This window comes from Notothenia rossii (genome assembly GCF_949606895.1).
Source record: "Notothenia rossii genome assembly, chromosome: 3".
NCBI lineage: Eukaryota > Metazoa > Chordata > Actinopteri > Perciformes > Nototheniidae > Notothenia > Notothenia rossii.
Genome location: NC_136901.1, coordinates 37,937,848 through 37,965,312, shown reverse-complemented (window position 1 = coordinate 37,965,312; position 27,465 = coordinate 37,937,848). Strand labels below are relative to the sequence as shown.

The following is a 27,465-nucleotide window of genomic DNA, read 5'->3' as shown; positions in this document are numbered from 1 at the left end:
TAATGGCCACTTCTTGCTAAATTGAATGTATGAAGGTACGAAATAAAGTTTTGCATTTTGCAGTATCGGTAAAAAAGTGGTTTATTATCCAAATAAACAATAATACAAAAAGTAAACATTCAATACAAATACAATACAAATACTATGCAATACAACGTTTGTATTGCCACAACTGTCTGAATTTCTTTTTAGCCACATCTTTAAAAATGAGTGAACTTTATGTACAAAGATACAGGGCAGGTGAAATGTCTAGAGACAAGTGAAATTACTTGAGGTTTCATTTTCCTCTAAGCAATCGAAGAAGCTATTTTGAACAACATTCAGGAAGCGTCGCATCTGATGTGGTGGCAACAGCCGCAGCCTGTGCTCAAACACTTTGGATTGGGCCGTGATTTCATCATCAAGTCCACTCGGGGCCAACTGTTCAGTCTTATTTTGATGTCCTCCAGCAATGTTTTTGACGCCTGCGAATCCTGCATCATCCTGCGCTTCGCCGGAGGCCTTCGAGTGCTGAGTGTGCTTGGCCTCTCTCCGAGCGGTGCCAGTGTGGTGCAGATGGTGGATTCTGCCAGGGGAGTGCAGGGCTCAGCATCGAAGTGGAAGGACTCCTCAGTGGTGCTGGTCGAGGTTTCACTGCTGGTGCCACCGGGGGGGGGATTCTGCAGCCACCGGACGTTCCTTAAAATGTTTAAAATAAATTCACAGTTAGTTGGATGTATTACCATGGCTTCTTAAAACTGTTTACTAAGCATTCATAATAAAACAATACCCTGAAAGGTGTGTGCCATTAGTTTGGGGTGTGGTCAAGTGTGAGAGGTACATTGTAGACACATTGTGATGCTCTATTCAGATGCTAAAGACATACTTCTAGAAGATTCAGAACACTACATAATATAATCAAGACATATTTTATCATGTATTATTATAGGTTAAGATAAAAGCGCTATTGATCCAATGGTGAATTTCATAAGCTACCCAACAGTATATCATGCAATTTAAATTAGCTCCTCCTTTACCAGCTGCAACATTAAGGTGATGAGCACATCAATCATTATAATACAATAATATATATATTATTCTGTTATTGTTATATTTACCATTGTAACCACCAAATGAATGAAAATAATGTTTTTGTAAATGAAAGAAGCAAGAAACACTTATTTTTACTCAACAAATAAAATAGTTACCGTGATAGTGAGGTTCAAAGTACTCTCCTTCCTTCTTGTGTATGGCTCTAAAAACTGCAACCTGGCCAGGATCCACTGCTGTCTGCCAGTCCTTGGTGCTCCACAACTACCCGAAGGGGCAAGTTTCCTGTACCGAGTGTACTGGGTTCGCATCGAATCCCACTTCTTCCTCAGCTCTTTCTCTGAAGCACACAAATAAACGATGTAAGCATTGTGGCTAGTTAGCATGTCCAATACATATCTATATGCAGTGCCAAACTGCACAGCTAGCAACAGATAGCAACAACATAACAACAAAACACAAGTTTGAAATAACAAATTACATTTCACCTTAACGTCACTGTACGCTGGCAAACAATACAAAGCCAACAGTATCTGCTAAAGAGCTCAATTGATGAAAAAGATAATCTTACCCGAGAAACCAAGTTCCGTTTCAATCTCTCGCCAGAGTCCGGTTTTCACTACTCGGTTCGAATACCTTTTTTCTGTGATGTCATACAGAGCTGGCCTCTCCTGGATCAAGGTGATGAGCAGGTCTTCGTTTGCTTCATTCCAGATCGCCATGATGAGATGAAAATGAATAGCAGTCTGTGTGTGCCTTCTTAAATCGTTTGTTTACGTCCCTCACTTCCGTTTCGCTTCTCATGCACTGATTCGCTAGCTGAACAGCCAATCAGAGTGATTGTTTGGTCCGACTGCCTGACCCGATGGATGGCCGATTCAACATGTTGAATGTCAAAAAAACATGTCAAATGTTTCTTTTTCGTTTTAGTCTTCGGAGCCAAGACCACCATGGTACTGGAAATAGCTCCGGAGTTACCGAGGGCAGCCATGACCGCAGACGGGCTCTTCTCGTTCGTCTTCCTGGAAGCTAAACGAGCTAACGGCTCTAGCTAACGGCTCTAGCTAACGGCTCTAGCTAACGGCTCTAGCTAACGTCTCCTCCCCACAAAAAAACCAAAGGTCACCTGTCGAGCTTTGGTTCTTTTACACTGTCTCTATTTTTCAAAACCTAACATGTTGAATCGGCCATGCATCGGGTCAGGCAGTCCAAATAAGGCGTGTCACGGCCGACGGTGTGGGACACACCAAATTGAGTTTGGGCGACACGACACGCTTCGTCTTCCGACTAATGAAAACGGCCAAAATCGGCCTGGGGTGTCAGGGCCTTTACATGTTCTATGGCACGTCTCTACTGGGAATTGTAGTTTTAAAAGACGTTTTTGTTTTTAGAAGTTGACAGCAGAACCGGCCCGACCCATTAAGCGACATAAGCGGCCGCTTAGGGCCCCGCAGCCACTAAGGGGCCCCCTAGCAAAATATTTTAAAAAAATCTCAGTACACCGTTGCCGCGATAAGTATGTTTGATTAATTGTGTTTATATGCCTAGATTTCCTACTCTCAAAGTCATGTATTATATTATTGAGTCAATAATATAATACATCCACCATGCTTTACCTGAACCTCATCATGACACAAGAGAGGACGGCAGGATTGTAATTTCCCGTGTTCAGTGAATGCAACAGAGGCAAGACACCAGACCAACCAGAGAGTTGAATGGAAATAAACATCTGTCTTATTGGCCAACAGGTAGCTATCCTGTGAGCTGTGACAATGTTTAAAATAAACTGTCAGTCGGACTCAGAGTTTTTGAAGATGGACATAAGAAAACATTTTCTTAAAAAATACGACAATTCTCAAGTGGTGGCTCACACAGCAACCCCAGAGCCACCACTTGAGCCAGGTAAACAAGGTATGTAAATGTCAGTAAACTTCCAAGTTATGCGAACATGTAAGCAAAGCATAAATTACAGCTACGTTGACGTTACTTTGAATCGCGGGGGTAAGCTAAACCGTTAGCAAGTAGCTATAGCTAGCCACATATATTAAATAAACACTTAATAATAAGTTAGAAGCTACCTTACAGTCAGACCCGTGACACACACCATTAACAGTAGCAGAGGCAAAACAGATACAAATATTGACGGGAATATTATGCAATCCAATGCATGACACAATACCTTTCACCTGCTTTAAAAAAATGTGAGGAGTAGCCATAGGCTTACCGCCATAATCCTTCTATCGTGTTGTTTTAACAGCTTCTTGGGACATTTGCTTTTGAGAGAGAATTGTGTTGATAACCAAGATTCCTTTGGTCCCTTTGTTTCCTTAACTTCTGGAACTTGATATCTGCTTTCTTTCACAACCATAAACACACCTCAGCACACCTGAGCCCAAACATTGATGAACTTGCACCCAAGATGAGATGCCAAGTATCTGAACTAGCATCACAGAGCAGCACACTGACTTTACATGGATGTTTCCTTCTGCACTTTTTTCTCTCACGACAACAGGCCATGTTTGGTTTTTTCTTTGAGGGAAATAGTTTTTTTGAAGCTGTTGTTGGCCTATGGAAAAATGTAATCATAAGAAATGACTCTGCAGATAGAGCCATAAGAAATGAATGCAACTGATTATTTAATGTTGTTTTTATAGGCAATAATTTAAGTTTTGTTAGTTCCAGGTTTAATATTTGCAATAAGTTCATTTCAATAAGTTTTGCAATAAACATTGAACCAGTCCGGCCCTCGACTAGTACCCATTTATTTATTTTGGCCCACTGCGTATTTGAGTTTGACACCCCTGCTGTAGATGGACACGTTAGCAATGGTCTCTTTATTTCTTCTATTATGCTTTATTTCCCTTTGAGTTTATTGACATATGACATAACACAGCAAAGAGGTTGCCAGAGATTCCTCTATAAGGCATCTCATGCTCTCACTACCCTTGGAAACAGTGGCTATTGGAGGGTTTTCATGATAATGATAAATAATGTTATATATATATACAATTGATTGATCTATTTTTAAGTAAAGGGCAGGTAAAATAAGACAGTCTCACAAGGGGCCGAAGGTGGCCGAGGACCAGCCTATCCACAAAGTATTCCTTTTACAGCAGAGTTAGACCCATTGAATTTAAATCATATATTATGAGTTATATAGAAACAAACTGGATGTGCAATTTAAGTGTGCAATGATCTTACTACAATACTAAACACCATTTACAATCAATACTACTATAACTTATGTACTGAGTATCTCTGATTTTTTCTTTCACATAATTTTCCCTTTGTCAATAGCTCTGTGCTTTGGGGTTTTAGAGGCTCACATAATATATATTTAACCAATGCTACAGAAAACACCTGAATCATAAATCTGGACCTGATATTTAATGCAGGACAGGTTATTCCCTTTTCCACCCGACACACCCTTTTTAGGTTTGCATACTACTGTGACCACCAGGGGGCGGTATTTGATAAAATAAGTGTTAAACCTGTTGGCAGTGACCTCTCTCACAGCACACCTTTTGACTTCACTGGAAAATACAAGAAATAACTCCTAGTCAGGAAAGAAACAATGTACAAAGACATGTTATGCAATCATTGTTTTTATTATTTTGAGCAACAACTTAGAATATAGCACATTTGAACAGTACATTTATTCATTTACAGTTGCAGGTCAATGCACCTATTATCGATAACCTATTCAATTACAGAAATTCATCATTTCTAAGCCAGTGCATTGTAATGTAAAGATGAAGCAGCAGAGTAAGAAATAGAACCCTCCCAGATACAATATATGCAGTATCATGGAGGCACTGATTGACATGGAGGTTACAATTCAGCATGGTACTCCTCCAGGGCTTTGGCTAATTTTTTGTTTGCTCTCAGATCCTGATCGAATTTCAAAATCTTTGCATCTAGCCCCTCATTATCCCCATCTATAAGAGACTTCACTTTCTCCTTGAAGTCCTTAGTGCTCTTTTCGTAGTCCTCCACTAATGCGTATTTAGGTGATCCTTCTGCTACTTTCCTCATGATGACCATTGTTGGGTCAAGGAGGCTCATAAATCCATTAAAGATCTCTAAATCGGTGTCCCTGTGTGCCTGATGTGGGAAAAAACAGACTTCATGAGATGGCAGTGAATCTATTTGTTGTGTTGTGTCCACTGTAGTGCATAAAGTCCCTTCTGAACAAGGCCGACTTCCCTCAGCCTGTCAGATACTCCAAAGAAATGATGTTACCCATGGACTCACCTTCAATATCTCCAGGTCTTGTTCTAATTCCTGAAGTTTTTCCTTGAGAGTTTTCTATAAAAAAAAGAAGTCCATCATGAAAATGACCAGTTGTATTTGGGAACATAAAAGCAGCCGCACTTTGGTGCATGAGCCGGCAGAATTACTAAATGTTTTGAGAGCAACTGAAAGAAAATGTGGATTTGTTTCCAATAACAATGTGAAGTTAAGTCACTATTTATTTACCAGGTTGTTCTCATCCATCAATGAAGCTGCGGTGCAAACCGGACACAGCAGAGTGAAGAGGAAGAACAGCCCCCCCGCTGCCCCTCTGATTCTGGATGAAACTGCTGCTGCCATCGCTGTTGTGATTCAAATTATTCGAGTCAATGGGGACTTGTTCAAATGTTCAAATATTTAGAGGTCTATATATTTTTGATCTAATAGTGAGTAAAGGTTTCTGATCTCACCTGCGATGTGAGTGAAAGGAGAGCATCTGCATTAGAACAGAAAAAGTTTTAATTATTTAATTGAACAATTATTTGTTTCATTGAAGAACGAAAACTGGAATGTTGAGTTAAATATTACTCATCCACCCCAACCCCACTCATAAAAAAATCACAAGTCCCATTCAAAATGTTAAATTAAAAGAACCCTTCTCCCTCCAAAAAATGTAACCCCCCACAAAGTCCCATTCCAAATGTTAAATGAAAAGAGCCCTTCTCCCTCCAAAAAGTCCCATTAAACATGAAAATCTTCCTTCAAGCAATCCTCTGCATTTTTGCTAAACCCTTTCAGTCTACGGGCTCTTCCTGGGCCTCATCAACATCCAACTCTGAGTCTTCCTCTTCAGTGTCACTGTCCAGCCTTGTTGAGGATGGCTCTGTGTCAGGCTCAAAGAGCCTTAGGTTTGCCCGAATGCCAACCCGTTTTTGCACTCTCACATCTGTGAGCCTGTTGCGAACCTTTGTGTGGTCTCAATAGCCATGCAGTAAGCAGTGTGCTATGGCATGGATATTCAAGTGTACTTGAATGGCATCTGTTTGTTTGAGTCAAGATTATGCTAAAATATACTTTCCCCAACTATATTTAAGTTCCCTATGAAGAGCCAACCTTCAATTTTCAAAATGCCTAGTTTATTCCCATAAATTCCCGTTAGTTCCCATGGAAAGTTTCCATCTTCAAAAATTCCCTGAATTGTTCAACCCTACCATGCAACATCATGCTAGTATACCAGCTTCACCAGCAACATCATGCTGGTATACCAGCTTCACCAGCAACACCATGCTGGTATGCCAGCTTCACCAGCAACACCATGCAACATCATGCTGGTATACCAGCTTCACCAGCAACATCATGCTGGTATACCGGCTTCACCAGCAACGCCATGCTGGTATAGCTTCACCAGCAACATCATGCTGGTATACCAGCTTCACCAGCAACACCATGCTGGTCTACCAGCCTTTTGCGCCGGCAGACCAGCGTCCGGTCGTCAGCGAACCGAGCCGATCGCCAGCGGGCCGTTGACGACCAGCGTCCGGTCGTCAGCGAACCGAGCCGATCGCCAGCGGGCCGTTGACGACCGGGCTCGGGCCGGCACCGCCCTTATTATTAAATAGTTTTTTTGATGAACGGTATCCATCATAAGTTGTGCTGGCAGGCGACAGAGGTGGTCCACAGCTTCCCCGCAGTGAGGCTCCCCCCCCCCCGCCCCGTTGACAGTTAACGAACGTCGGCACACTCATCTGATTTTTTTTTTTAAATGGCACTTCATATCAAAAAGGTTGCCGACCACTGCCATAGACTATAAAACCCGCACCCTGGGGTGCTGGGTCACGCAGCGTCAGGGTCACGACTCTGTCCTGCAACCAGATTATGGTTTATAGCTAAATCATGGGGGATCTTGGGTATTAGATGCTACATGTGAACTTGCGAAGGTTAATAAAGTTAAGGTTTGTTGATTCGGTAAATATTGTGGAGGAAATTCCACACAAATATAAAACAACCTGTTTTACAAGAAATGAACAAATAATAGAAGTTTGAAGCAAAGTTTTGTTATTTGATAAAGTCAATAAAAATCAAAGCATTTAAAAGCGTTAATCTATTTCAGCTGAAAGGACAGAGTCTTGCACCAAAAGGTTCGTACAAGATCTGACATCATACAAACACTTTATACACTAGAGAGCAAGGGAAGGGGAAGGTTCTCAGCAAGGTGAATTTACATTACAGGAAGTGTTGGCCAGACGGTTGAAACTTGCATACATGTTAATTACAAACCAATGGTCGAAGACACAGCCTGCTGTCTGTTCTAAGGAAGTACAGGGGAGCACAGGGGAAGACTAGACTAAATACAAAGAAGGGTAATCACAGGACAAGACACAGCTGGGCAGGGGAGGCAGAAACACAAGGGCGACAGGTGAACACAATCAGACAATCAGACACATGAGGGAAAACACAGGAAAGAAGACCAGACACAGGGAGAACAGAATTTCAACATAAAATCATGACAAGACAGACAACTAAGATCGTGACAGAAAAACTAGGATTGTGACAGCTTCCTTAAAGAGACTGTTTCGCCTCCCAAAAAAAGGTCACAACCACTTCAACGCCATTTCATTGACATTCCTGTTGATAGATAATACGGCGGAGAAAATAAATTCTTTGTTTTGTCCTTTTGCACAGATATTCAATGTGATCCTTCCATGACAGCAGATCATCAATCATTACACAGAAAGCAGGCTACTAACTGAGTATTTGAATACAAGCTTTAGAACAAAAAACATGCTGTATTCAAAAGCCTTTCACGTATCAATACTTAAAGCTTGACACTCAGACTGTAAACTCTGTGTGTCATTTTCTTTGGTTCAATCGCCTTGAACGTTTTCTGCAGTGCATCAAAAGTGTATTTGAGCTCACTGGGATAGCTCAAGTTTAGAGCCCGCACCTCTCTTTCCCTGTGGCACTCTCTGATACAAAAAAAACCCAATGCCCTTTCTGGCACGCCTATCCTCCAACCGTCTTAAATAAATTGCTTAGTTACCCAACCCAAGTCAGTCTATGTTCAAAGCTTCCTTCAATACAAAAGCACAAATAATTTCTCTATTTTACTTAAATGATGATACATTTACAATAAAAAAATGTTTATAAATAAAAGTTTAAATATTACAAATCGATAAATAGCTCCAATTGATTATTGTTAGACTGGTAAATCCATGCCATAGTAATTCTGACTGTTGGTATGCAGGGTTGTTTGTTTCAATATATGGATGACCACATTTCTGATGTGAGGCCTATCGTGACCAAAGAGTCCAGGTTAGGTTAGTTAGTTTTAAAAAGAAATATGCTCAAACTAAATAAAAAGCCATTAATTTTCACTCACTAAGTCACCTAAAACTTTTATTGTCCTCTCTAAATAGATTAGTTTTTTAATATGATTTGTGTTAACTAAAGATGTTCTTTTTTTTTTAAAGTTGTATGGCTTGTGAACTAATGTGTAATTACTTTATTAACTATAAGGAAGTCTCTTTTATGAAGAGGGGTAATAATAATTTAAAAGATCTTAATGACCCCCTGATCTTGTATTTTTAATGTTTAATTACTTCACACAACTTTAAAAGCCCCTATGAAGTTGTTGTTAACCAAGGATGTTCTTTTTGAAATTGTATGGCTTGTGAACTGGATGTTCTCTTAAGTTGTATGGCTTGTGAACTAATTTTTTAATTACTTTATTAAGTACAAGGAAGTCTCTTTGAAGAGGGTAATAATAGTTTAAAGATCTTAATACCCCCTTGATCATGTCTTTTTTTATTGTTTAATTACGTTATTAATTGTAAGGAAGATTCTCTCACAAAGGAACTGTAAGATACATGTTTATGTATGCAAAAAGTTAAAACTAGAAAAAAATGAAATACTTTGTCTAAATAAATGTTATTTAAGAATGCGACTCTAAAGGCCCGGACACACCAGGCCGAAATCGGCCGTTTTCGTTAGTCGGACGACGAAGCGTGCCATGTCGCCCAAACTCAATTTGGTGTTTCCCCCACCGTCGGCCGTGACACGCCTTATTTAGCCTTTCATGGCCGACAGACGTGCGTGCGTCGGCCACAGGCAGTCGGACAAAGAAATCACTCTGATTGGCTGTTCAGCTAGCGAATCAGTGCATGAGAAGCGAAACGGTTGCTTGAGAATGTCTTCCACAAGCAACACTCCAATGGCTGATAGCTCCAGTACCGCACGAAACATGTTTTCGATGGACGAGAGTGAAAATGGAAAGCACACGCTATTTGTTGTTTGTTTATATCACGTAGTCTGTTCTTCTTCTCTGCCTTCCGGTTGTTGCCTGTTTTTAATGACGAATACACACTACCGCCGCCTGCTGGTAAGGAGAGGTATTGCCACTCACGCATGCGCAGTTCGTACGTACTCGGCTGAAGTCTTCGCGGTGTGTTCTAGTGCGACACATGGCCAAGACGCAGGAGAACACGCCGACGCAACAGTCGGCGTCGGCATCGGCGAGTTTTCTGGTGACTGCTTGGTGTGTCAGGGCCTTTAAAGGCAAGTTTGTGATTTAACACTTTTTACTGACACTAGGCCGATTTACATTTTTTATCTCGTTGTCTTTCTCTTACTTTTTGGATAGAGTTTTATGTATGACAACTTTACAACTGGTAGAAAGTTAAGTACTTTTTCTGAACAGATTTTCTTTAAGACTGTGACTCTTAACACACCATCCCTCCGAGAGCCAGACATACTCATCCCCTTTTTTTCCCCCCCACTCTAAAACGCAAGTTTGTGATTTTAACACTTATTTACTGACACTAGGCAGATTTTGGCTTTTTTCTCTTGCCAAGATACCTATCTCCATCAGGACCAGAACCTCTCTCCATCAGGACCAAAACCTCTCTCCATCAGGACCAAAACCTATCTCCATCAGGACCAAAACCTCTCTCCATCAGGACCAGAACCTCTCTCCATCAGGACCAGAACCTTTCTCCATCAGGACCAAAAACTCTCTCCATCAGGACCAGAACCTCTCTCCATCAGGACCAGAACCTCTCTCCATCAGGAACAAAACCTCTCTCCATCAGGACCAGAAACTCTCTCCATCAGGACCAAAACCTCTCTCCATCAGGACCAGAACCTCTCTCCATCAGGACCAGAACCTCTCTCCATCAGGACCAGAACCTCTCTCCATCAGGACCAAAACCTCTCTCCATCAGGACCAGAACCTCTCTCTATCAGGACCAGAACCTCTCTCCATCAGGACCAAAACCTCTCTCCATCAGGACCAGAACCTCTCTCCATCAGGACCAGAACCTCTCTCCATCAGGAACAAAACCTCTCTCCATCAGGACTAGAACCTCTCTCCTTCAGGACCAGAACCTCTCTCCATCAGGACCGAAACCTCTCTCCATCAGGACCAGAACCTCTCTCCATCAGGACCAAAACCTCTCTCCATCAGGACCAGAACCTCTCTCCATCAGGACCAAAACCTCTCTCCATCAGGACCAGAACCTCTCTCCATCAGGACCAGAACCTCTCTCCATCAGGAACAAAACCTCTCTCCATCAGGACCAGAACCTCTCTCCTTCAGGACCAGAACCTCTCTCCTTCAGGACCAGAACCTCTCTCCATCAGGACCAGAACCTCTCTCCATCAGGACCAAAACCTCTCTCCATCAGGAACAAAACCTCTCGCCACCTCAACAAGGCCCACCCCCACTGACACTTTACCTCAGCCACAACGCAGACTCTATCAGTGGCGGCTGGTGGAAATTATTTTAGGTGGGGCTATTGTAATGGTGAATAAACCACACGGGGAACATTTTGAGAAATTACCCCTTAAATTAAATTTGCTACACTATTTCATCGTTGCTGTTGTATGATTGGTGTTTAGCTACGGTATCTAGCGTCTACAGCACCTCCGCTTTTATGGTTGACGTAGACCCAAACGTCGCCCGGAGGTCCCCCGGTGTTGTTGCGGGAGCTGCTGCACTAGCTAACGCTCCACTAGCTAACGCTGCACTAGAAAAACAAACGCTTATTTATTTGCAAATGGTGCGGTGGGCTTCAAACACGTTCCCCTCCACTGGTTTCAACCAAGCACAAAATTAGATGTTTTCCAACCAAATACGGTTGAACTGACACTTCCCCATATTAATTTGTAAGTAGATTCTTTTTAAGATCCCGCGGGAACCCTGAGGAAACTAAATACGAACATTATATGCAGACACAGACGTGGTTCAGAAACACAGAAATATTAGAAAACAGACCATTAAGGCAAAACATCTAGTTTGATGGATGCTGTCAAAACTCAACTACAATAATGTGTGTGTGTGTGTGTGTGTGTGTGTGTGTGTGTGTGTGTGTGTGTGTGTGTGTGTGTGTGTGTGTGTGTGTGTGTGTGTTTATTTAGCACGGGCACATAGTATCTGTCCCCGGCTGTTTGAAGAGCAAGCATGGGAAACACAAGACAGTGTTTACCTCTTTGCATCCAGCTAGTCACACACACAGTTACAATCACACTCCCTGTAATTGACATAATTAATAGATAGTTTAGCTTCTCACCATAATTTGCTGTGGCCCACTGATGTTAACGATCGTAACTGAAAGGCTGCCTGTCAAACGTAAACATTCAGCCACGTGACTCGCAAACTCTCGCGAGAGTTTTACAAAAGACGGATCCTTTCTAGCCATAACCCTGCACCGGGCGCTGACATTGGCGCCCGGTGATTATCAGATTTGACGACGCTGATTGGCTGAAATTATGTTTCGGAGCCATAGCTTACAGATAGCAACAGTCAGCTGCTAGTGGCTGCTGCTGCACTGGTTGAGGACTCCTCTCTTAGCGCCCAGACGAGAGAGGGTAATGATACACGGGCAAGGCCAGGCAGGAAACATATGACTTATCAGTAACTTTAGACATCGTAACACCATTTTAAACAAGATTTTATTGTAGATTATACATTTTACTGATACCAATTATATAATATTTACCTTGTTCATTAAAAATTAAAATTTAAAAAATATATTTAAAAATATATATATTTAAAAATATATATATATTTGTTTATTTTAATTTGTAATGTGGGAAGAAGTGGGGCGGCGCCCCTAGCGCCCCTATGGGCCGGCCGCCACTGGACTCTATGCATTACATAATGGAGATCACAGGATGGTAAATAATACAAATAATGTATGTATGCACCACGGCACCTAGTCAACTTCCTCGTACGTGTGAACCTACCTGGCAATAAACCAGTTTCTGATTCTGATCTTTTTGTCCTCTAGGTTGCACTGCCACGTCTACAGTAGCGCAGAATGGACAGAGGAAACATGATTGGGCTTCAGGTTCTTTGCAGCCAACATACATTCTCCTACAAACTTGGGATAGGAGGGTGAGTGAACAAGTTATCCATTGGTTGGAACCTACCATTGTTAGACGTACTAAATCCTGCACACTGCTCCTTCAAATTGACAATGTGAACATATGTTGCCATTTTGTAATTTCTGTTATTTTCAGTTGAGAATGTTTCAAAGTACTTTAAAAAAATTCAACTTACTTTTTGTTTCTACTGTTTATAAGGATGATGTTTAAATATGAAATGCTGTATTCATTAGTTGTACTATAATTCTACAAATAATTTTATATTTTAAGTTTTCAGAGTAATTGCTTCCTACAGAACATTTTGGGATGTCATTTTATTGAACCTGTTTGATTGGAAAATAACAGTATTCTAGCTGTAGAACTTTAGGTTCTGTATTTATTTTAGTGTTTGATCATACAAATCTAATAAAAAAATATGTAAAAAATTGTTTTTCTCATCAGAATTTTATTTAAGGTATTTGAATGTAACATTTTAAGACAATGGATTTTGAAAAGATAGGAAAGTTTCCTCTAAAATCTTTAAGGACAATTTCTGTATACTAATTGCTTTTGCACTTTATTTCAGTTAAAGTATTTTTACTTTAATTTTATGTTTTTTGTTTGGCAGCCGCTGCTGTCGGGTTTTTTGCCCGTAGAAGTGTTAGTGCTGTACTTTTATTAAAGGTTATTGACTGTAAAAAGAGCAGATAAATCTGTAAAATTACCGTGTTTTCCTGTAAAATCTTTAAGGACAATTCCCGGAAATTAATGGCTTATTTACTTTATTTGAGTTAAAGTATTTTACTTTAATTTAAGGGTTTTTATTTGGCAGCCGCTGCTGCCAGTACTTTGACTGTTTTTTTTACAGTGTGTGTTCAAAGAAATGAGGGAGGGATATGTAAAAAATGGGTGGATCAAATAGACAATAAAGTAGAAGAACAAGCACATCAGCTCTTAGAACCATCTGACACCGACGCAAACAGGACCAGGGGAAAGACGAAGTGCAAAGAAGACAGAGGACTTGTCTTGACAAAGAGGCAGAATATAGGCTACAAACTGAGGAGAGAGCAGAGAATCCAAAGTTTGATATCTAGATACAAGGTGTGTGTGGACAGGAGGGGACGAGTGAGTTTGCAGAAAGAGATCAGGATGAAGCAACACCATGAGAAGTTATCCGTCTCTTTGATGCTCATTTTCCTCTGTTTGGGGAGCCTGATGATCACTGCCCTCTGGATCATTGTGGACAACAGGTAAGCGTGTCAGTAACCCAATGTGGAACAGGTGTTTTGCTTACCCAGATATTATCAGACACAAGTACGAGCACGAGCAAAAAATAGGAGTCAAGAGCACAACCAGGCAAAAAGGTCTTTAGTCAAGCGTTTAATCCAAAAGGTAAAAATAAATCAGGCAATGATCAAAAAATGTACTGACTGGAAGTAACGAAAAACGACCAACTAAGTTGGCGGAAAACTACTAAAGAAACAACAACAAAAACAACCAACTAGGTTGGTACAAATGCTAAGCAGCTAGAACAATAGCTTACGTCAGGAGAGAAACATGGAGCACTCTCTGCTATACAGACAAGACGAACTGGCACTGACCAAGGAAACAGCACAGACTAAATACACAGGTGAGGAGTAATCATTAGGGACATCTGAGGCTCATTGAGGCCAGGCAGGTGATTAACAGGGAGCGAAAATACACAGGTGAGGGAGTGAGGCGATCAGCCAGGGCCAGGATGTGACAGGTATGAGGAAATGTTTCTCACAAGGCATCATTTGTTTTAGTTTTTAAGTGTTCTTATTGAACATGTTTATAATTTACTCCATCTTAATGTCTTTCATTTTTTGTAAAGCACTTTGAATTGCCTTGTGTTGAAAAGTGCTATATAAATAAACTTGCCTTGCCTTGCCTTACCAAGGAAAGGTTCCCCCCCCCCCCCCCCCCCCTCCCTCCAGGTAGGAGGATATGTTTCTCACAAGGCATCATTTGTTTTAGTTGTTAAAGGTGAGGTATCTAATTTATTTCAGAAACACTTTTTATAATAGAAATAGAATCTCACAGAAATGTATTAAAATCACATACAGAACAATTAGTTAAAACATATTAGAATTCTGAAAAATGTCTTTGAAAAACAGGAACAATTATCATGTTTCTTACAAATAATTCCTGTTGCTTTCCAGTATACAGAGCCCAGGTGAGACAAAGATAAACAATGACAGCCTTCTGTGTGTTGTCTGATGGCTTACCTCACTTGTGTCTCTCTGCTTGCCAACTAATTTGTATAAAATAAACTGCCATTATCAATGACTTCAACGGGCTCTGACACTTATTCAACATGTTCAGCTTGGCTTATCAGACCTCTTTGGATAGTTGATCATCTTGGCAGTGATAAACATCTGGTATGTTCAAAGGCTTATCTGCCACATGCTTTAAGCTGAAGTACTTCCAATGAAAAATTAGGGTCTATACAAAGAACTGTGAACACAGAAAGATTTCCTTATCAACAAAGTTCCTAGGTGCTAGGTATGTTTTGAGAGTTTGGTAAATATGTATTTGTAAACATTGGCACATTTTGAGATCTGATTCCCCTCTTAAAAATAATTGTAAAAGGTCTTCCCTAAAGATGTGTTCAAAGGCCCCTTAACTCAAGACAAAGGCAGCTGAAATCTGCAATTCAGTGAGGCAAGACTCCCAGTGGCATCTCTTAGATACATTGGCATCAAGCAAGGTAGTTCTCTTATTTTAGCGTCCTTTTATTGCAAAGATGTGATTCACAGATGTGTGAAACGACGATTTGTGTTTTGCATTACAGTATTGGTGGACTTTTGTTTAAAGAGCATCTTGCAGGTTTTTATTTTTTCTACATTTATGCTTAAACTTGCTTGAAAATTACAATTAAAAAAAGTGAATGTAGGATTTGATATGTTTTACGAGACATAAGGGCAGGAATTCAGAGGGAAAGGAGCAATTTTGAGCTCTGCTCTTAAAAACTGCTTTTTTTTAAGGTCATACGTCAAACGCGTCATATTACATCACGCAGGGGACACATCTCCGCTCTCTGACCGCGGGTATAGTTAGTAGTTTCGTTGAGTAGAGCGGTTGTGTTTTAGTGAGCTGGTATTTTTCGGTAGTTTTATATTGTATTTCACCATTTATAATCATGGTGCAGTATTGTGTTTGTGCAGGTTGCACAAATACCAGCCTGTCAGGACATCGAGTCCACAGTAAAAAGGACCGGAGCTAGCGTTCGTTCCTAGGTGCGTTGTGCATCCACCTCCCTGCAGCACATACTCTCCACAGCTTTATCAGGAAACCGTATCACATCTCTCTCTCTCCCCCCCCCTTCGCTGCTCTCTCTATCTCCCCTCCGGTACACGGCACCGTAAGACATTGTGTGGAGTTGCATTAGGTAACGCTAGGGTTGCCAACTCCCAGAGTTTCAAATAAGGGACACATCTTGGCAGCGCGGCAAAACCCCCCATTTTTGGGTTAAACCCCTCAATTCCAGTCTAAATTTTGTGTCAAACACCCAAAGTGTGAGGTTATAGTTAGGTTATAGACATGAGACATGAGAAACAGATTATCGTTCAATCATTTATTTTTTCAAATGTGCAAAACAGTTGTCTTTAAATAACTAAATAAATCAGTGCAAAACACACCTTCTGAACAAAAACATAAATATACACCTTCTGAACAAAACACATAAATATAAACCTTCTGAACAAAAAACTGTGTGTTTGAGATGTAGTGCAAACATATTTGGCCTCTTTGAAAGAAAAAATAGATTAGTGCAAAACACACCTTCTGAATAAAAAACATAAATATACACCTTCTGAACAAAAAACAGTGTGTTTGAGATGTAGTGCAAACATATTTGGCCTCTTTGAAAGAAAAAAGTAGATTAGTGCAAAATCGTAAACTAAAGAAAAACACACCACCTGTGTGTGTGTGTGTGTGTGTGTGTGTGTGTGTGTGTGTGTGTGTGTGTGTGTGTGTGTGTGTGTGTGTGTGTGTGTGTGTGTGTGTGTGTGTGTGTGTGTGTGTGTGTGTGTGTGTGTGTGTGTGTGTGTGTGTGTGTGTGTGTGCGCATTAAAGCAGAAAAAAAATACTATTGGCAAACCCCAAAACTGCCTATGGAACAACCAGAGACGATGTCACACAACCCTATTTCTTCCACTTGTATTTTTGTTGGCCTTTTGCAGCAGCAAGGAGTTGTCTATCCACCAGAGATGCAGTGTAAAACTCTGAGCAAGACTCTTCATAATTGAGAGTGACAATCAGCTCACTCTTAATTAGTTCAACAGAGCATCTGTTCCGCACATCTGACCATTTATTTTTCATCAAAGAAAAGACCCTCTCCACGTACCCAGTAGAGGAAGGGATGCTGAGGACAAAGGACACCACAGCCAGAATGTTTGGAAGGTCAGCTGCCCGGCCCCTGAGAACTGCTACCCACCTCTCAGCTGTTCCCTTCAGCTCCCAATCATCCTTTGACTTTGTGAGGTGATCGAGAAGGCTGTTTGCCGTAACACACTCATCAAAGAGCTCATCCATGGAGAGGTTGAGCCTGCGAATAGAGATGAAACTGGAATTCAGTTCAGTAGCATTATTAAAAACTACTGAGACACTTGTTGAATTCATTTGATAAAATGTTATATTAAAAACAACACATAAAAGCCCCGTGCATTTGTTTGCATTTAAATAAGACATGATTTGTATGATGAGAAGTATTTATGTATAATTTTGTTTTTTATTAATACAAGACAAAAGTGGTGTGCATAATATGCCAGTATAAAGGGAATAAGTACAAAGTGGTACAGTGTGTGAGTTACATACCTGGCAACTAGGTGTAGCTTCTCAATGATCTTTTCCATGTCTTCATATGAGATGTTCCCAGATGTCAGACAGAGTGGCTGCAGGTAAAAGAGCCAGTTTTCCTGAGAGAATGTGAACCACTTCTGCAGATAAGTGATGGCAGTGTTTAAGAAGGCTGTAAACTCTTCCCTGGCAAGGTTAGCTTCAGATGGAATGAGACGCCGAAGCTTTTGTTTGGTGAGGTAGCCATAGAACTGATCATCTCTTCTCTTGATTAGTTTTCTCAGAAAAGAGTCCATGATGGCATATAGGTCAGCAGATGTGGTGGCATCCCTCTCCAGTTTTTTGACCGACTCTTCAAAAAGCATCAGGACATTGTTGCAGAAGAGGAGATACACCTCTGCAAGATCAGCCTCCTCTTCAACCCCAGCTGCATCTTCAGGCAACCTCAGCAACTCTCGCAGCCGCCTTGGACATTCATCACCGAGGCTGATGAAATATGACTTCAGCGCAGTCCAGTTCTCCAACAAGCGGCTGATTGCAGGGTTGAGTGACAGCCATCTGGTCACCACATGGCGCAGAATGTCATGGAACTCTACATCCAGAAACTCACAGAACTCCTTCAGGGTCTCTCTCCTTTTGGCAGAGATGGAAAAGTGACCGTACACCTTCAGGACAATATTTTCCACATCAATTGACAGCTTATCCAAGGCATGTTTCACGGTGTTATGGACCACATGTGCATGGTAGTTGCCACGGAGGATCTCGCTGTTGGACTCCTTCAATTTTGTGAAGACAGAGTTATGGATGCCATAATTGACATTTGCATTGTCTGCACTGAATGCAGACACATGATCCAAAGTTAGACCCATTTTGTCCAGAGAACTTTGGATTGAACTGGCTATCCCTGCAGCAGACTCATCTGCATTTTCAACAAAGTCGATCAGCCTTTTAACAATGCCCTTCTCTGGAGTGAAAAACTGCACAGCCAAGGGAAACATCTTACGATTGCCTCTATTTGAGGCATCAGTTTGTAGAGAAAACTGGAGCGGCTTCACTTCACTCTTCAAATGGCTGAGTACCTCTTCAACTGCCTTTGGTGCCAGGACATCAGTGACCACTGCCTCAGCTTTTGTCTTCCCACACGACATCTTTTTTGCGATTGAGGAGTCACTTAGTGTTTGCAGGGTCAATTTGAATGCACAATCAGATGAGTTATAGCTCAAATTATGTTTGACCGTGTGATAAACATGGGCTACCTCAGCAGCAGTTACCTGTAAAAGAAAAAGAAAATATCACTATACATATAATCATTGTAATATAATATTATATATAATATCAAATACTACCTGATATGTATTACACATGTATATACTAGCTGTTTGAGTGTGTATAGGTTGTATATAGTATGCATTATTTTTTATTATGAACAGAGGTGGGTAGTAATGAGTTACATTTACTTGAGTAGCTTTTTGGATAAATTGTACTTTGAAGAGTAGTTTTAATGAAAAATACTTTTTACTTTTACTTAAGTAATATTGTTCTAAAATAAGAATACGGTTGGCTGCTCTACCCACCTCTTGAATACAATATATATATATATATATATATATATATATATATATATATATATATTCCTTCCCTCCCTCCTTGGTTCTTTCCTTTCTTAAATCTGTACTTCATTCATTCCTTCTTTACTTCCATCCTTCCCCCTCTTTCCTTCTTTCCCTCCTTACTTCTTTCCATCTTCCACTCCTTCCTTCCTACCTTACTTGCTTATTTCCTTCCTTCAATCTTTCCTCCTTCCTTCCTTCTTTCCCTAGCTCCTTCTGACCTCCCTTCACTCCTCCCTCCATCCTTCAGTCCTTCCTTTCCCTTGGTGTCCTCTATAGTGGACACAATTAATTTCTGGGTCTCCGGAGGTGAATAGTAGTTTTAATGAAAAATACTTCTTACTTTTACTTGAGTAATATTGTTTTAAAACAACAATACTCTTACTTGAGTACACTTTTGGCTACTCTACCACCTCTGATTATGAATAAATATTAGTCATTACATCTACTTGCATCATTATATGATTAAGTTGATCATATATTGTTTAAAAAATATCACAGTGTATCAGTGTTGGGGTACTTAATTACATTGAACATTTAGCAGTATGAAATTGACCAAACAAAATGTTTGTAAATGTAGGTTTAATTTAAATTCATATACAAAATTAACATCCTTATTTGACATACCAAGTTAGCCTCTGGAGTTGCTGGACGAACGAGGAACTGTGTCAAGGCTCCCTGGCTTCTCCTTTGCTTCTCTGTTTTCATGTGGTTTTCACCTGCAGCATGTTGTTTAACGTCAGTTAGTCCTCCGTGACTAACTGAAAATTGTCGGCGGCAGACAGTACAATTTGCCTTGTGCACATCGTCCCTTACGCTTTCTAGCCACACGTATTCTTTTTCCCACTCAGTTCTGTAGTAACTCTTTCTTTTCGTCTTTTTCTTCGGCGGAGGAGGAGGAGAAAAGTTGTTTTTTGCATCACTTTCGGACTCTGAGGAGGTAGTTTTGTTTGTGCTTGTCGTCGGCAGCATCTTCCATGTTGGGCAGGACGAGCAGCATGGAGGTGAAACGGTTGCTAAGATACGATACGTTATAGTGATTGGCTCCTCTGCTGCATGACTATGAGTATTGACCAATGAGCTGAGCGTGCATGCTGCTGCTCCCACAGCTCAAGATAGCCCCCCCTGCTTGTGTGTGTGTGGCTCTGAGAGGTGCGCACGCAGTCCTCAAGAGAGCGAATGACTGAGAATCACCATAACGAGCGGTCATTCTTCCACCACCCCAAAATACGGGACAAGGTGCGTCCCGTATCAGTTCATTACGGGACAGGTACTTACGTTTCCAAAAACGGGACAATCCCGTATTTTACGGGACAGTTGGCAACCCTAGGTAACGCTGTGGTGGCTGTACTGCTCCAGCCGTCTCCTTTGTGTTTGTTTGTTTCCCGCTGTCTGTGTTGTTTGTGTGAGCGTGGTGGCTGTCACTCCTGGCTCCCGGCTCAACCTCCACTCACCTGCTGCAATCAGCTGTGCACCCTCCCCGACTACACACCTGCTTTCCATCAAGCCATTTACAACGGCATATCAACGGAGGCTCCACAACCTTTCTCCGCAAGATCGTCAAGTATCAGCCGTATCTCGCGTCTCTCCTCCGGTACACAGCACCGTAGTGTGGAGTTGCATTAGGTAACGCGAGATACGGCTGATACTTGCGCATTAGTTTCTGTTATGGATCAGCATCAACAGTCCTGCCAGTAACGTTACTATATTATCAATGCTACGTTAGTTATAGCCTGATATATGATAGCTAACTTCACAATGTTGTGATGTGACGTTAGCTAACATTCTGTAGCTAACGCCGGTCACTCACCAAGATAGCTGCCCAGTTCTCCACTGGTTCTCCTCACACCACAGCTCAATTTCTCTCCGATGGCCGTTATTTCTTCTAATCCTTGGCTGCTCCTGGTCTCTTGGACGCCTAGCAGGCTCATAATTATAAGGTTGTGGTCCGTCATATGTATTCGAATATTCATGTTCAACTTCTTCTGTCTCTTCTGTGTCGAAACTAGCATTAGGATCCATGTTTATTAATACGTTACACCGGCCGCTCTCCCCCTTGTGTCCCCCATGTTACTTCACACGCGGGAGGTCACGTGCCGAGGCTTTTTTATGCGGAAGTGAACATTTCTTACAAAAACGACGCCAGATGTCACTGTAGTGTATATTTCTGTATATTTTTTTGAAAATCTAGTGTATTCATTTTCCTACACATTTATTCACAGGTGTCTTTAACCTGGAAGTTGCTCTTTAATTGTTGTTTTAGATAAACCACACCTGTCATCATAGAGCTCATTTGCCTTTTGGTGTGCACTATGTTTACATGAATGTGCTGTTTCTCTCTTGTTTGCTGCACAGCCATGTTGTACCAAGTGGACCACCTTCACCCAAGGAAATCCCCCTTTGGCCCTCTGACCTTTGCAAAGGATGCAGGTGAGAGCAAACACTGTCCATGCTTCTCCTTGAAGGGATCTTTCTGACAATTTCTTAGTCAGAACAATTCGTGTGTGTGTGTGTGTGTGTGTGTGTGTGTGTGTGTGTGTGTGTGTGTGTGTGTGTGTGTGTGTGTGTGTGTGTGTGTGTGTGTGTGTGTGTGTGTGTGTGTGTGTGTGTGTGTGTGTGTGTGTGTGTGTGTGTGTGTGTGTGTGTGTGTGTGTGTGTCAGGAAGCTCATTGAAGACGTAAGAGGACGCTACTCAAAAACTTGGAAGAAGCAAGAAGATAATTACAGAAACCTCAGGTAATTGTATTTTGTTACATTTTCTTTAAAGTGTTGGCAAAAAGGTTTTGGCCCCGAATTGCAATTAATAGTCCATGCAAGCAAAGATGTACTGTTTCTCAGGGGAAGATTATAAATGCTAAACATTGTCACAGTTTGGGACTATTCAGTGAGTTGGTTTTAAAAATAGTTAGAAGCGATCAATGAAGCAACGCCTAAGAGTGCCACATCATTCAACAACTTGCAACTGAATCCATTGGTTTTCTTATGTAATCAAAAATCTTAACAAATGTATAGCACGAGTCAGAGAGTAAAACAGAGGGACTTCGCCTGAAGATAACATTAACTCACCTTGATGATTATGTTATAAAAATCCTTATGAGAAAGAAAATATGTTTCATATAATAATATAATCTGAACAAATTGCCACTTACTGTGTTTGGCAAATTATAAAGCTTTCTGTTCAACAAAACTCCTGACTTGGATGTTTTTTTAACAAAGTCTTTGTGTTACCCCAGCTCTCAGCTGAGAAGTCAGGTCCAGGGATTTGACAAGGCCATCATTACCCAGGCCAACACTCCACTGGGATCAAATGTTGAGTATGCTCGACAAAGCCAGAAGACCTTCAGGGTGACTGCAAATATTTTCAGCACCTTCATAAAGGTATGTCGTTTTTCATTCATGGATAGTATCACAGCATCTTCAGCCTGTTGTCTTTTTTGCTCCTTCAATTTCTCAGAGATTATAAATCACGTGTTTAGTTACATGTTACTGTTTGATACAAACAACCACAATGACCACCCTTTTACAAACACACACACACACACACACACACACACACACACACACACACACACACACACACACACACACACACACACACACACACACACACACACACACACACACACACACACACACAATTATGATTTGTTATAAATAAAATAAATAGGGGGGCGAAATACATAGATTTGTAGTGAGGACCTCTTGATCTGACGAATGCTCCAAAACACCTTGCAATCTTATTTAGACCCTCCAGAAAAACGCGGGCTAAATTCCTTGATTATGCGGGCTAAAATCCTTGATTATGCGATTAAACATGCTGAGTTTTATGTGATTTTATGCGGTGAAACTGCGGGAAGTTGCGAAATATGCGGGAAAAAATTATCGATTTTTTTTTTTATATTGGGCTGTCTTATTTATTCTCTCTCACACACAACCTGCCACTAACGTTAAACCCCTTTACTATTCAATTAAACACATTCAATGTTTATTTATTGTAAAAGCAATTAGGCTATTTTAATCGCACGCACGCACACACACAAACACACACACACACACACACACACACACACACACACACACTTCTCCGCCTCATTCTGTTTTCATTTACTCGTTCGTTATCTGCAGCTTCAATCTTGTAGGCTACTCACCTCGTTTCTTGTAGCCCTCAAAAGGGTTTTGGGGGTTGATGCCTCGTGAACGTGAGTTGTTTGGCTTTCTTGTCCGCAGCAGCAGAAAGCATTTTCGAATGTTTGAATGAATCAAAGCGGGTCGTCACCGTCGATTTTCTCTTATGCTCCAACACACAGTTGCACGGGGTGCAGAATAGTTTCCCCCCACTTTTTGCCCGGTCTTTAGTAGAAATGTTCGTCGGTAAATGAGATGGATTAGATATTTTCATTTTGGTGTTTTCTCTATCGTGTGAGCTCCACACGTTCACTCTATACAGTGTTGTTTACATTCTGTGATCCGCGAGCTGATGACGTCACGTCAAGACGAGTTAACTTTTTTTTTTCTCAACTTTGTGTGGAAAAATGCGGGGATTATGCGGCCTTTTGATAAATATGCGGCCTAGGCCTGTCGCGATAAGCAATTCGAGTTTCAAGAAATTCAAGTACGATAAATAAAAATGAACTTGATGACTTTTCTGACCTCGATAAATTGCTGTTCACATGCTTGTTTGTTTACATAAGGATGTGACCAGCATTTTAGCCAGGAGCGTTGTGTCTGCCGGCCACTCTTCCGGCCCGTCCACACAGTGGCGTGCGTTGAAGCTTGCAGGTGGGCGTGTCTGAATCTCGACCAACAACCAATCACATAAATCTCCCGCCCCGGACACACAAGCACGCGGTTTGATTGGCTAGAGCTTGTACTGGCATATGATTTGATTGGCTGACACTTCCGTCAAAGCTTCAGAAGTTGAACATTGCTCAACTTTTGCAGCAACTTTTGCAGCGACTTTTGTAGCGACTTTTGTAGCGACGCGTAGCAGTTCGGTGAAGCGTGACGTCACATTCAAAGTGAATGGCAGAACGCCGCTGTGTGGACGGGGCGTTCCGGCCAGGCGAGCTAGGGCTGTCGGCCACTCTGGGAATATTTTGGATTTAAGTCAAATCAACGAGGCGAACCTACGGACTTGAATGAGCCGGTATGTCGCATTTGTTTTAAAAACGTAGCAACAAAAGCTAGCAATAGGACCAACCTTAAACTGCACCTGAAACACAACCACCCCATTCCGTTTTTCCCAGCTGGGAGCAAACACGGCAGCTGGAGATGGAGAGCCCTCACCTTCCCGATTTACTTTATTTAAAAAAAGAAAAAATGTACTACTGCATTTTCACAAATGCAATTGCGTGTTTTGGCCACAAGAGAGCTCTGTTTTCCAGCCTGAGTCTATTTCATTTATTGTTTTGGTTGTGTGTGATTTATTTAATACATTTTTTAGAGTTTAATTAATTTGTTTTATTTATTATATATAATTTACATATTTAAATATTATTTCACATTTCATTTGCAATGTTCAAGAAAAAACGATGTAATTGGATTATTATTATATATTATCATTATGTGGTCTAAAATGGTTTATCGCAATAATTTCCGGGAAAATGTATCGTCCAACAACATTTATTATCATGACAGGCCTATCCGTACCCTTTCTAGGACAACACCAGGCTACAAGGTTTGCATTCATTTTGATATCAACTGTCTGATCCGTGGAGACAACAACTTGTCAGGCTCCAAATCAGGCCAAGGAGCGTAACGTTGGGGACCCAATGGCCCCTTGCACACCTCCAACGCCCCTACTACCTGCGCCCTTGCTCAAACCGCAGCTTCAAACTAAGTCTTAATTTTGATCTCAGATACAATATTTTAAAGAATTATATGCTGTTTAATTACGTTTTAAATTGTAGAAAATAATGTAAGAAATCAATAACGCATCTCAAACAACTCAATTGTACATTAAATAAATACTCACACATGTGACACATGTTGGTACTGTTGTAGGGGATTTGCAAACAAGATCCAGACAAAGATCCCCATGGCTCTTGCTCATTCACAAACATTATATAATCATATGCATGTTATTGTTCTGTAATACATGTTTTCATTGGTTTTATTTCCAGGAGAATCCATTTCCAAAGAAAATATTTGACACGTGTGCTGTTGTTGGGAACTCAGGGATTCTGATAAACAGCAGCTGTGGAGAGAGGATCGATTCGGCTCAGTTTGTTATCAGGTGAGAAAGATGTCAAGATCAGAGGACTGAAAGACTGATTGCGACATAAATCCACAGAATAATTCCAAATAATAATTTATGACGCGTCTGTTATGCCTTTTCAGGTGCAACCTACCTTCTTTGGGAAAAGAATATGAGAAACATGTGGGCACCAAGACTGACATTGTGACAGCCAACCCAAGCATTTTGCTGAATGAGTGAGTAAATAAACGAGTCTCACTGCACCAATAGAGTATTCCCTTGGTGTTGTTGCTTGACATCTTTTTATTTTCAGGCATGGAAGTCTAATGGGGTCACGACTTCCATTGGTGGTGAGGCTACATAGCTACGGCGAATCCATTATGGTTCTTTCCCCCTTCTCCTACCCAGGCAGCACTGCAATGTGCCTGAGGGCAGTATACAGCATTAGGGACTCGGGAAGTCCCATTCAGCCCGTGTTCTTCAACCCTGATTACTTCCGGAGTCTGAGAGACTTCTGGCGCTCCAGAGGCATAACCAGAGGCCTACTCAGCACCGGCTTACAGATGGTTAACATAGCGCTGGAACTATGTGCCAACGTGGATGTGTACGGTTTCTGGCCCTTCAGTATTCATCCAATTGATCTCCATCCGTTGAAAAACCACTACTTTGATGATAAAAAAGCTACGTGGATTGTCCACTTCATGCCGGATGAGTTTGACCTCTTGTTGCGGCTGCACAGTCAAGGTGTGCTGAGGCTTCACCTGGGGAACTGTGGACCGGGTACAAATTAGTTCCCAGGTCCAGAGATAGAGGAGACTGGGCATCTGGAGAATTGGGACATTTCCTGGTGGACTGAGGGTTGACCTCAAAATTTGTCTCTAAACTACTGTATACCTTTTCAATCCAATCCACTCACTCTCCCCCAATATCAGCTCTTAGACCCGCAGAGCAGAGGGCTAAACCAGAAAGTGCAAAATAATATATTGTCACTTACACCAATTAATACATTTGATATTAATTAGGATCTCAACTTTGATAACTAATAATTAGTATTGTCATTTTGGCCATCAGCTTTTACTTTTTCCAGCAAAATTGCAAGGACATGGTAATCGGAAATATAACTTTCCAATTAGATACAAATACACAGTGGTGGCTTTGGAAGTGGGCATAATTAACAGCTAATATTGATATGGGTTTATAGTTTCTGTTACTTTCTTGATGATTGGATGCAAGACCATCACTTGGGCCTTTGAACTGTGTTTCCCGCCTTATTTGTATTTGCTATGATTGGGGTACTACTTAGATCAACTACTTTGTATGTTTTTGAGGGTTTACTGTACACATATCTTGCCCTTTCAGTATAATTCACAAATGCGTTCTGTAGAGTCTATTTTTACATAATATTACAATATTGATTCTTATTATTACATTATATGCTTATTGTGCTCATGATATGTTGCTATGACTTTGGAATAAATAAACACAATCACCAATCCCAGGTTCTGATGGGTTGGATACGAAACGAAAGGAAAAGTCATAGAAGAGAGTTTAGCTGCTTAGAAATGTTGCAAAGACCAGGTGCAGACACTGTAGAGACAAAGAGTTATTGAAAACAGGAGATCGCCCTGGCCTTGAACAGTGTGTGTGAGCTCCTCGCCTACACATAACTGGGAACTAGTATAATGGAAGATTCCCAATATCTATTGCAAAGCAGCTTCAGCAAAACAAATTACGTAGGATAGCAACTGGGAGGCCGGCCGAATGCTGATTGGAGTTCGTGTTGCCAAGAGACTTTGTCTAAGTCTGTGCACCAACCAGGGAGGCCAAAGTCTAAACCACGGTCCTCCCCATCTACTCTCAACCAATCATAAATGTACGGGCAGAAGCCTGAATAAAATTAAAATGTATGCACTAGAGATGTTAAGATTCACCGATTCGCATCGGTGCACCGGCATAAACGTTCAAGATGCGAGTGCACCAGTTGAAAGAGTGCACATCGGCTACAGTTTGGGTTGAACCGGGTTGAACTCGCGATGCATCGATTGCGTAGCGTCTTTGCATCGGTAAAAAAACGATTCATTCATATAAAATCCCCTCATCTTGTCAACGCTCAGCAGAGACGATCTTTGATATTTGCTTCGCCACTACGGAGAACGAGAGTCTCAGTTATCAACACACACAGAAGTTGAGGAGAAAGAGAAACACAGCGCACCG

General features: G+C 41.2%; 3 protein-coding genes across 3 annotated transcripts; 1 reads left to right on the top strand and 2 right to left on the bottom strand.

Moving 5' to 3' along the window:
- Window positions 1-71: 71 nt before the first annotated feature.
- LOC307032430 (uncharacterized protein) lies at window positions 72-21,397 on the bottom strand. Its single transcript, XM_079670406.1, has 6 exons — window positions 20,866-21,397; window positions 5,733-5,758; window positions 5,509-5,624; window positions 5,284-5,337; window positions 1,188-5,133; window positions 72-678 (listed from the first exon to the last, which is right to left on the bottom strand). The coding sequence occupies exons 3-5, from the start codon at window positions 5,620-5,622 to the stop codon at window positions 4,861-4,863; spliced, it is 441 nt and encodes a 146-aa protein (XP_079526532.1). The 5' UTR covers window positions 5,623-5,624; window positions 5,733-5,758; window positions 20,866-21,397; the 3' UTR covers window positions 72-678; window positions 1,188-4,860.
- On the top strand, window positions 12,734-26,746 carry LOC307032429 (alpha-2,8-sialyltransferase 8F-like). The gene is made up of 7 exons (XM_079670405.1): window positions 12,734-13,874; window positions 21,411-21,485; window positions 21,717-21,791; window positions 22,289-22,433; window positions 25,178-25,290; window positions 25,395-25,487; window positions 25,565-26,746. Exons 1-7 carry the CDS (start codon window positions 13,774-13,776, stop codon window positions 26,040-26,042), a joined length of 1,080 nt encoding a protein of 359 aa, XP_079526531.1. The 5' UTR covers window positions 12,734-13,773; the 3' UTR covers window positions 26,043-26,746.
- LOC307032428 (uncharacterized protein) lies at window positions 16,054-20,684 on the bottom strand. Its single transcript, XM_079670404.1, has 3 exons — window positions 19,683-20,684; window positions 17,464-18,716; window positions 16,054-17,194 (listed from the first exon to the last, which is right to left on the bottom strand). The coding sequence occupies exons 1-3, from the start codon at window positions 20,025-20,027 to the stop codon at window positions 16,792-16,794; spliced, it is 2,001 nt and encodes a 666-aa protein (XP_079526530.1). The 5' UTR covers window positions 20,028-20,684; the 3' UTR covers window positions 16,054-16,791.
- Window positions 26,747-27,465: the final 719 nt, after the last annotated feature.

Coding starts and splice junctions, on each gene's coding strand:
- LOC307032430 (XM_079670406.1), bottom strand. CDS start 5,622: ATGGCAGCAGCAGTTTCATCCAGAATCAGAGGGGCAGCGGGGGGGCTG. Junction 5,338..5,508: donor TGATGGATGAGAACAACCTG/GTAAATAAATAG, acceptor TTTTTTTTATAG/AAAACTCTCAAGGAAAAACT. Junction 5,134..5,283: donor AAGACCTGGAGATATTGAAG/GTGAGTCCATGG, acceptor TTCCCACATCAG/GCACACAGGGACACCGATTT.
- LOC307032429 (XM_079670405.1), top strand. CDS start 13,774: ATGAAGCAACACCATGAGAAGTTATCCGTCTCTTTGATGCTCATTTTC. Junction 21,792..22,288: donor GATAATTACAGAAACCTCAG/GTAATTGTATTT, acceptor GTGTTACCCCAG/CTCTCAGCTGAGAAGTCAGG. Junction 25,488..25,564: donor CCAAGCATTTTGCTGAATGA/GTGAGTAAATAA, acceptor TTTTATTTTCAG/GCATGGAAGTCTAATGGGGT.
- LOC307032428 (XM_079670404.1), bottom strand. CDS start 20,027: ATGCTGCCGACGACAAGCACAAACAAAACTACCTCCTCAGAGTCCGAA. Junction 18,717..19,682: donor CAACTCCAGAGGCTAACTTG/GTATGTCAAATA, acceptor TTTCTTTTACAG/GTAACTGCTGCTGAGGTAGC. Junction 17,195..17,463: donor AAGCTACACCTAGTTGCCAG/GTATGTAACTCA, acceptor CTCTATTCGCAG/GCTCAACCTCTCCATGGATG.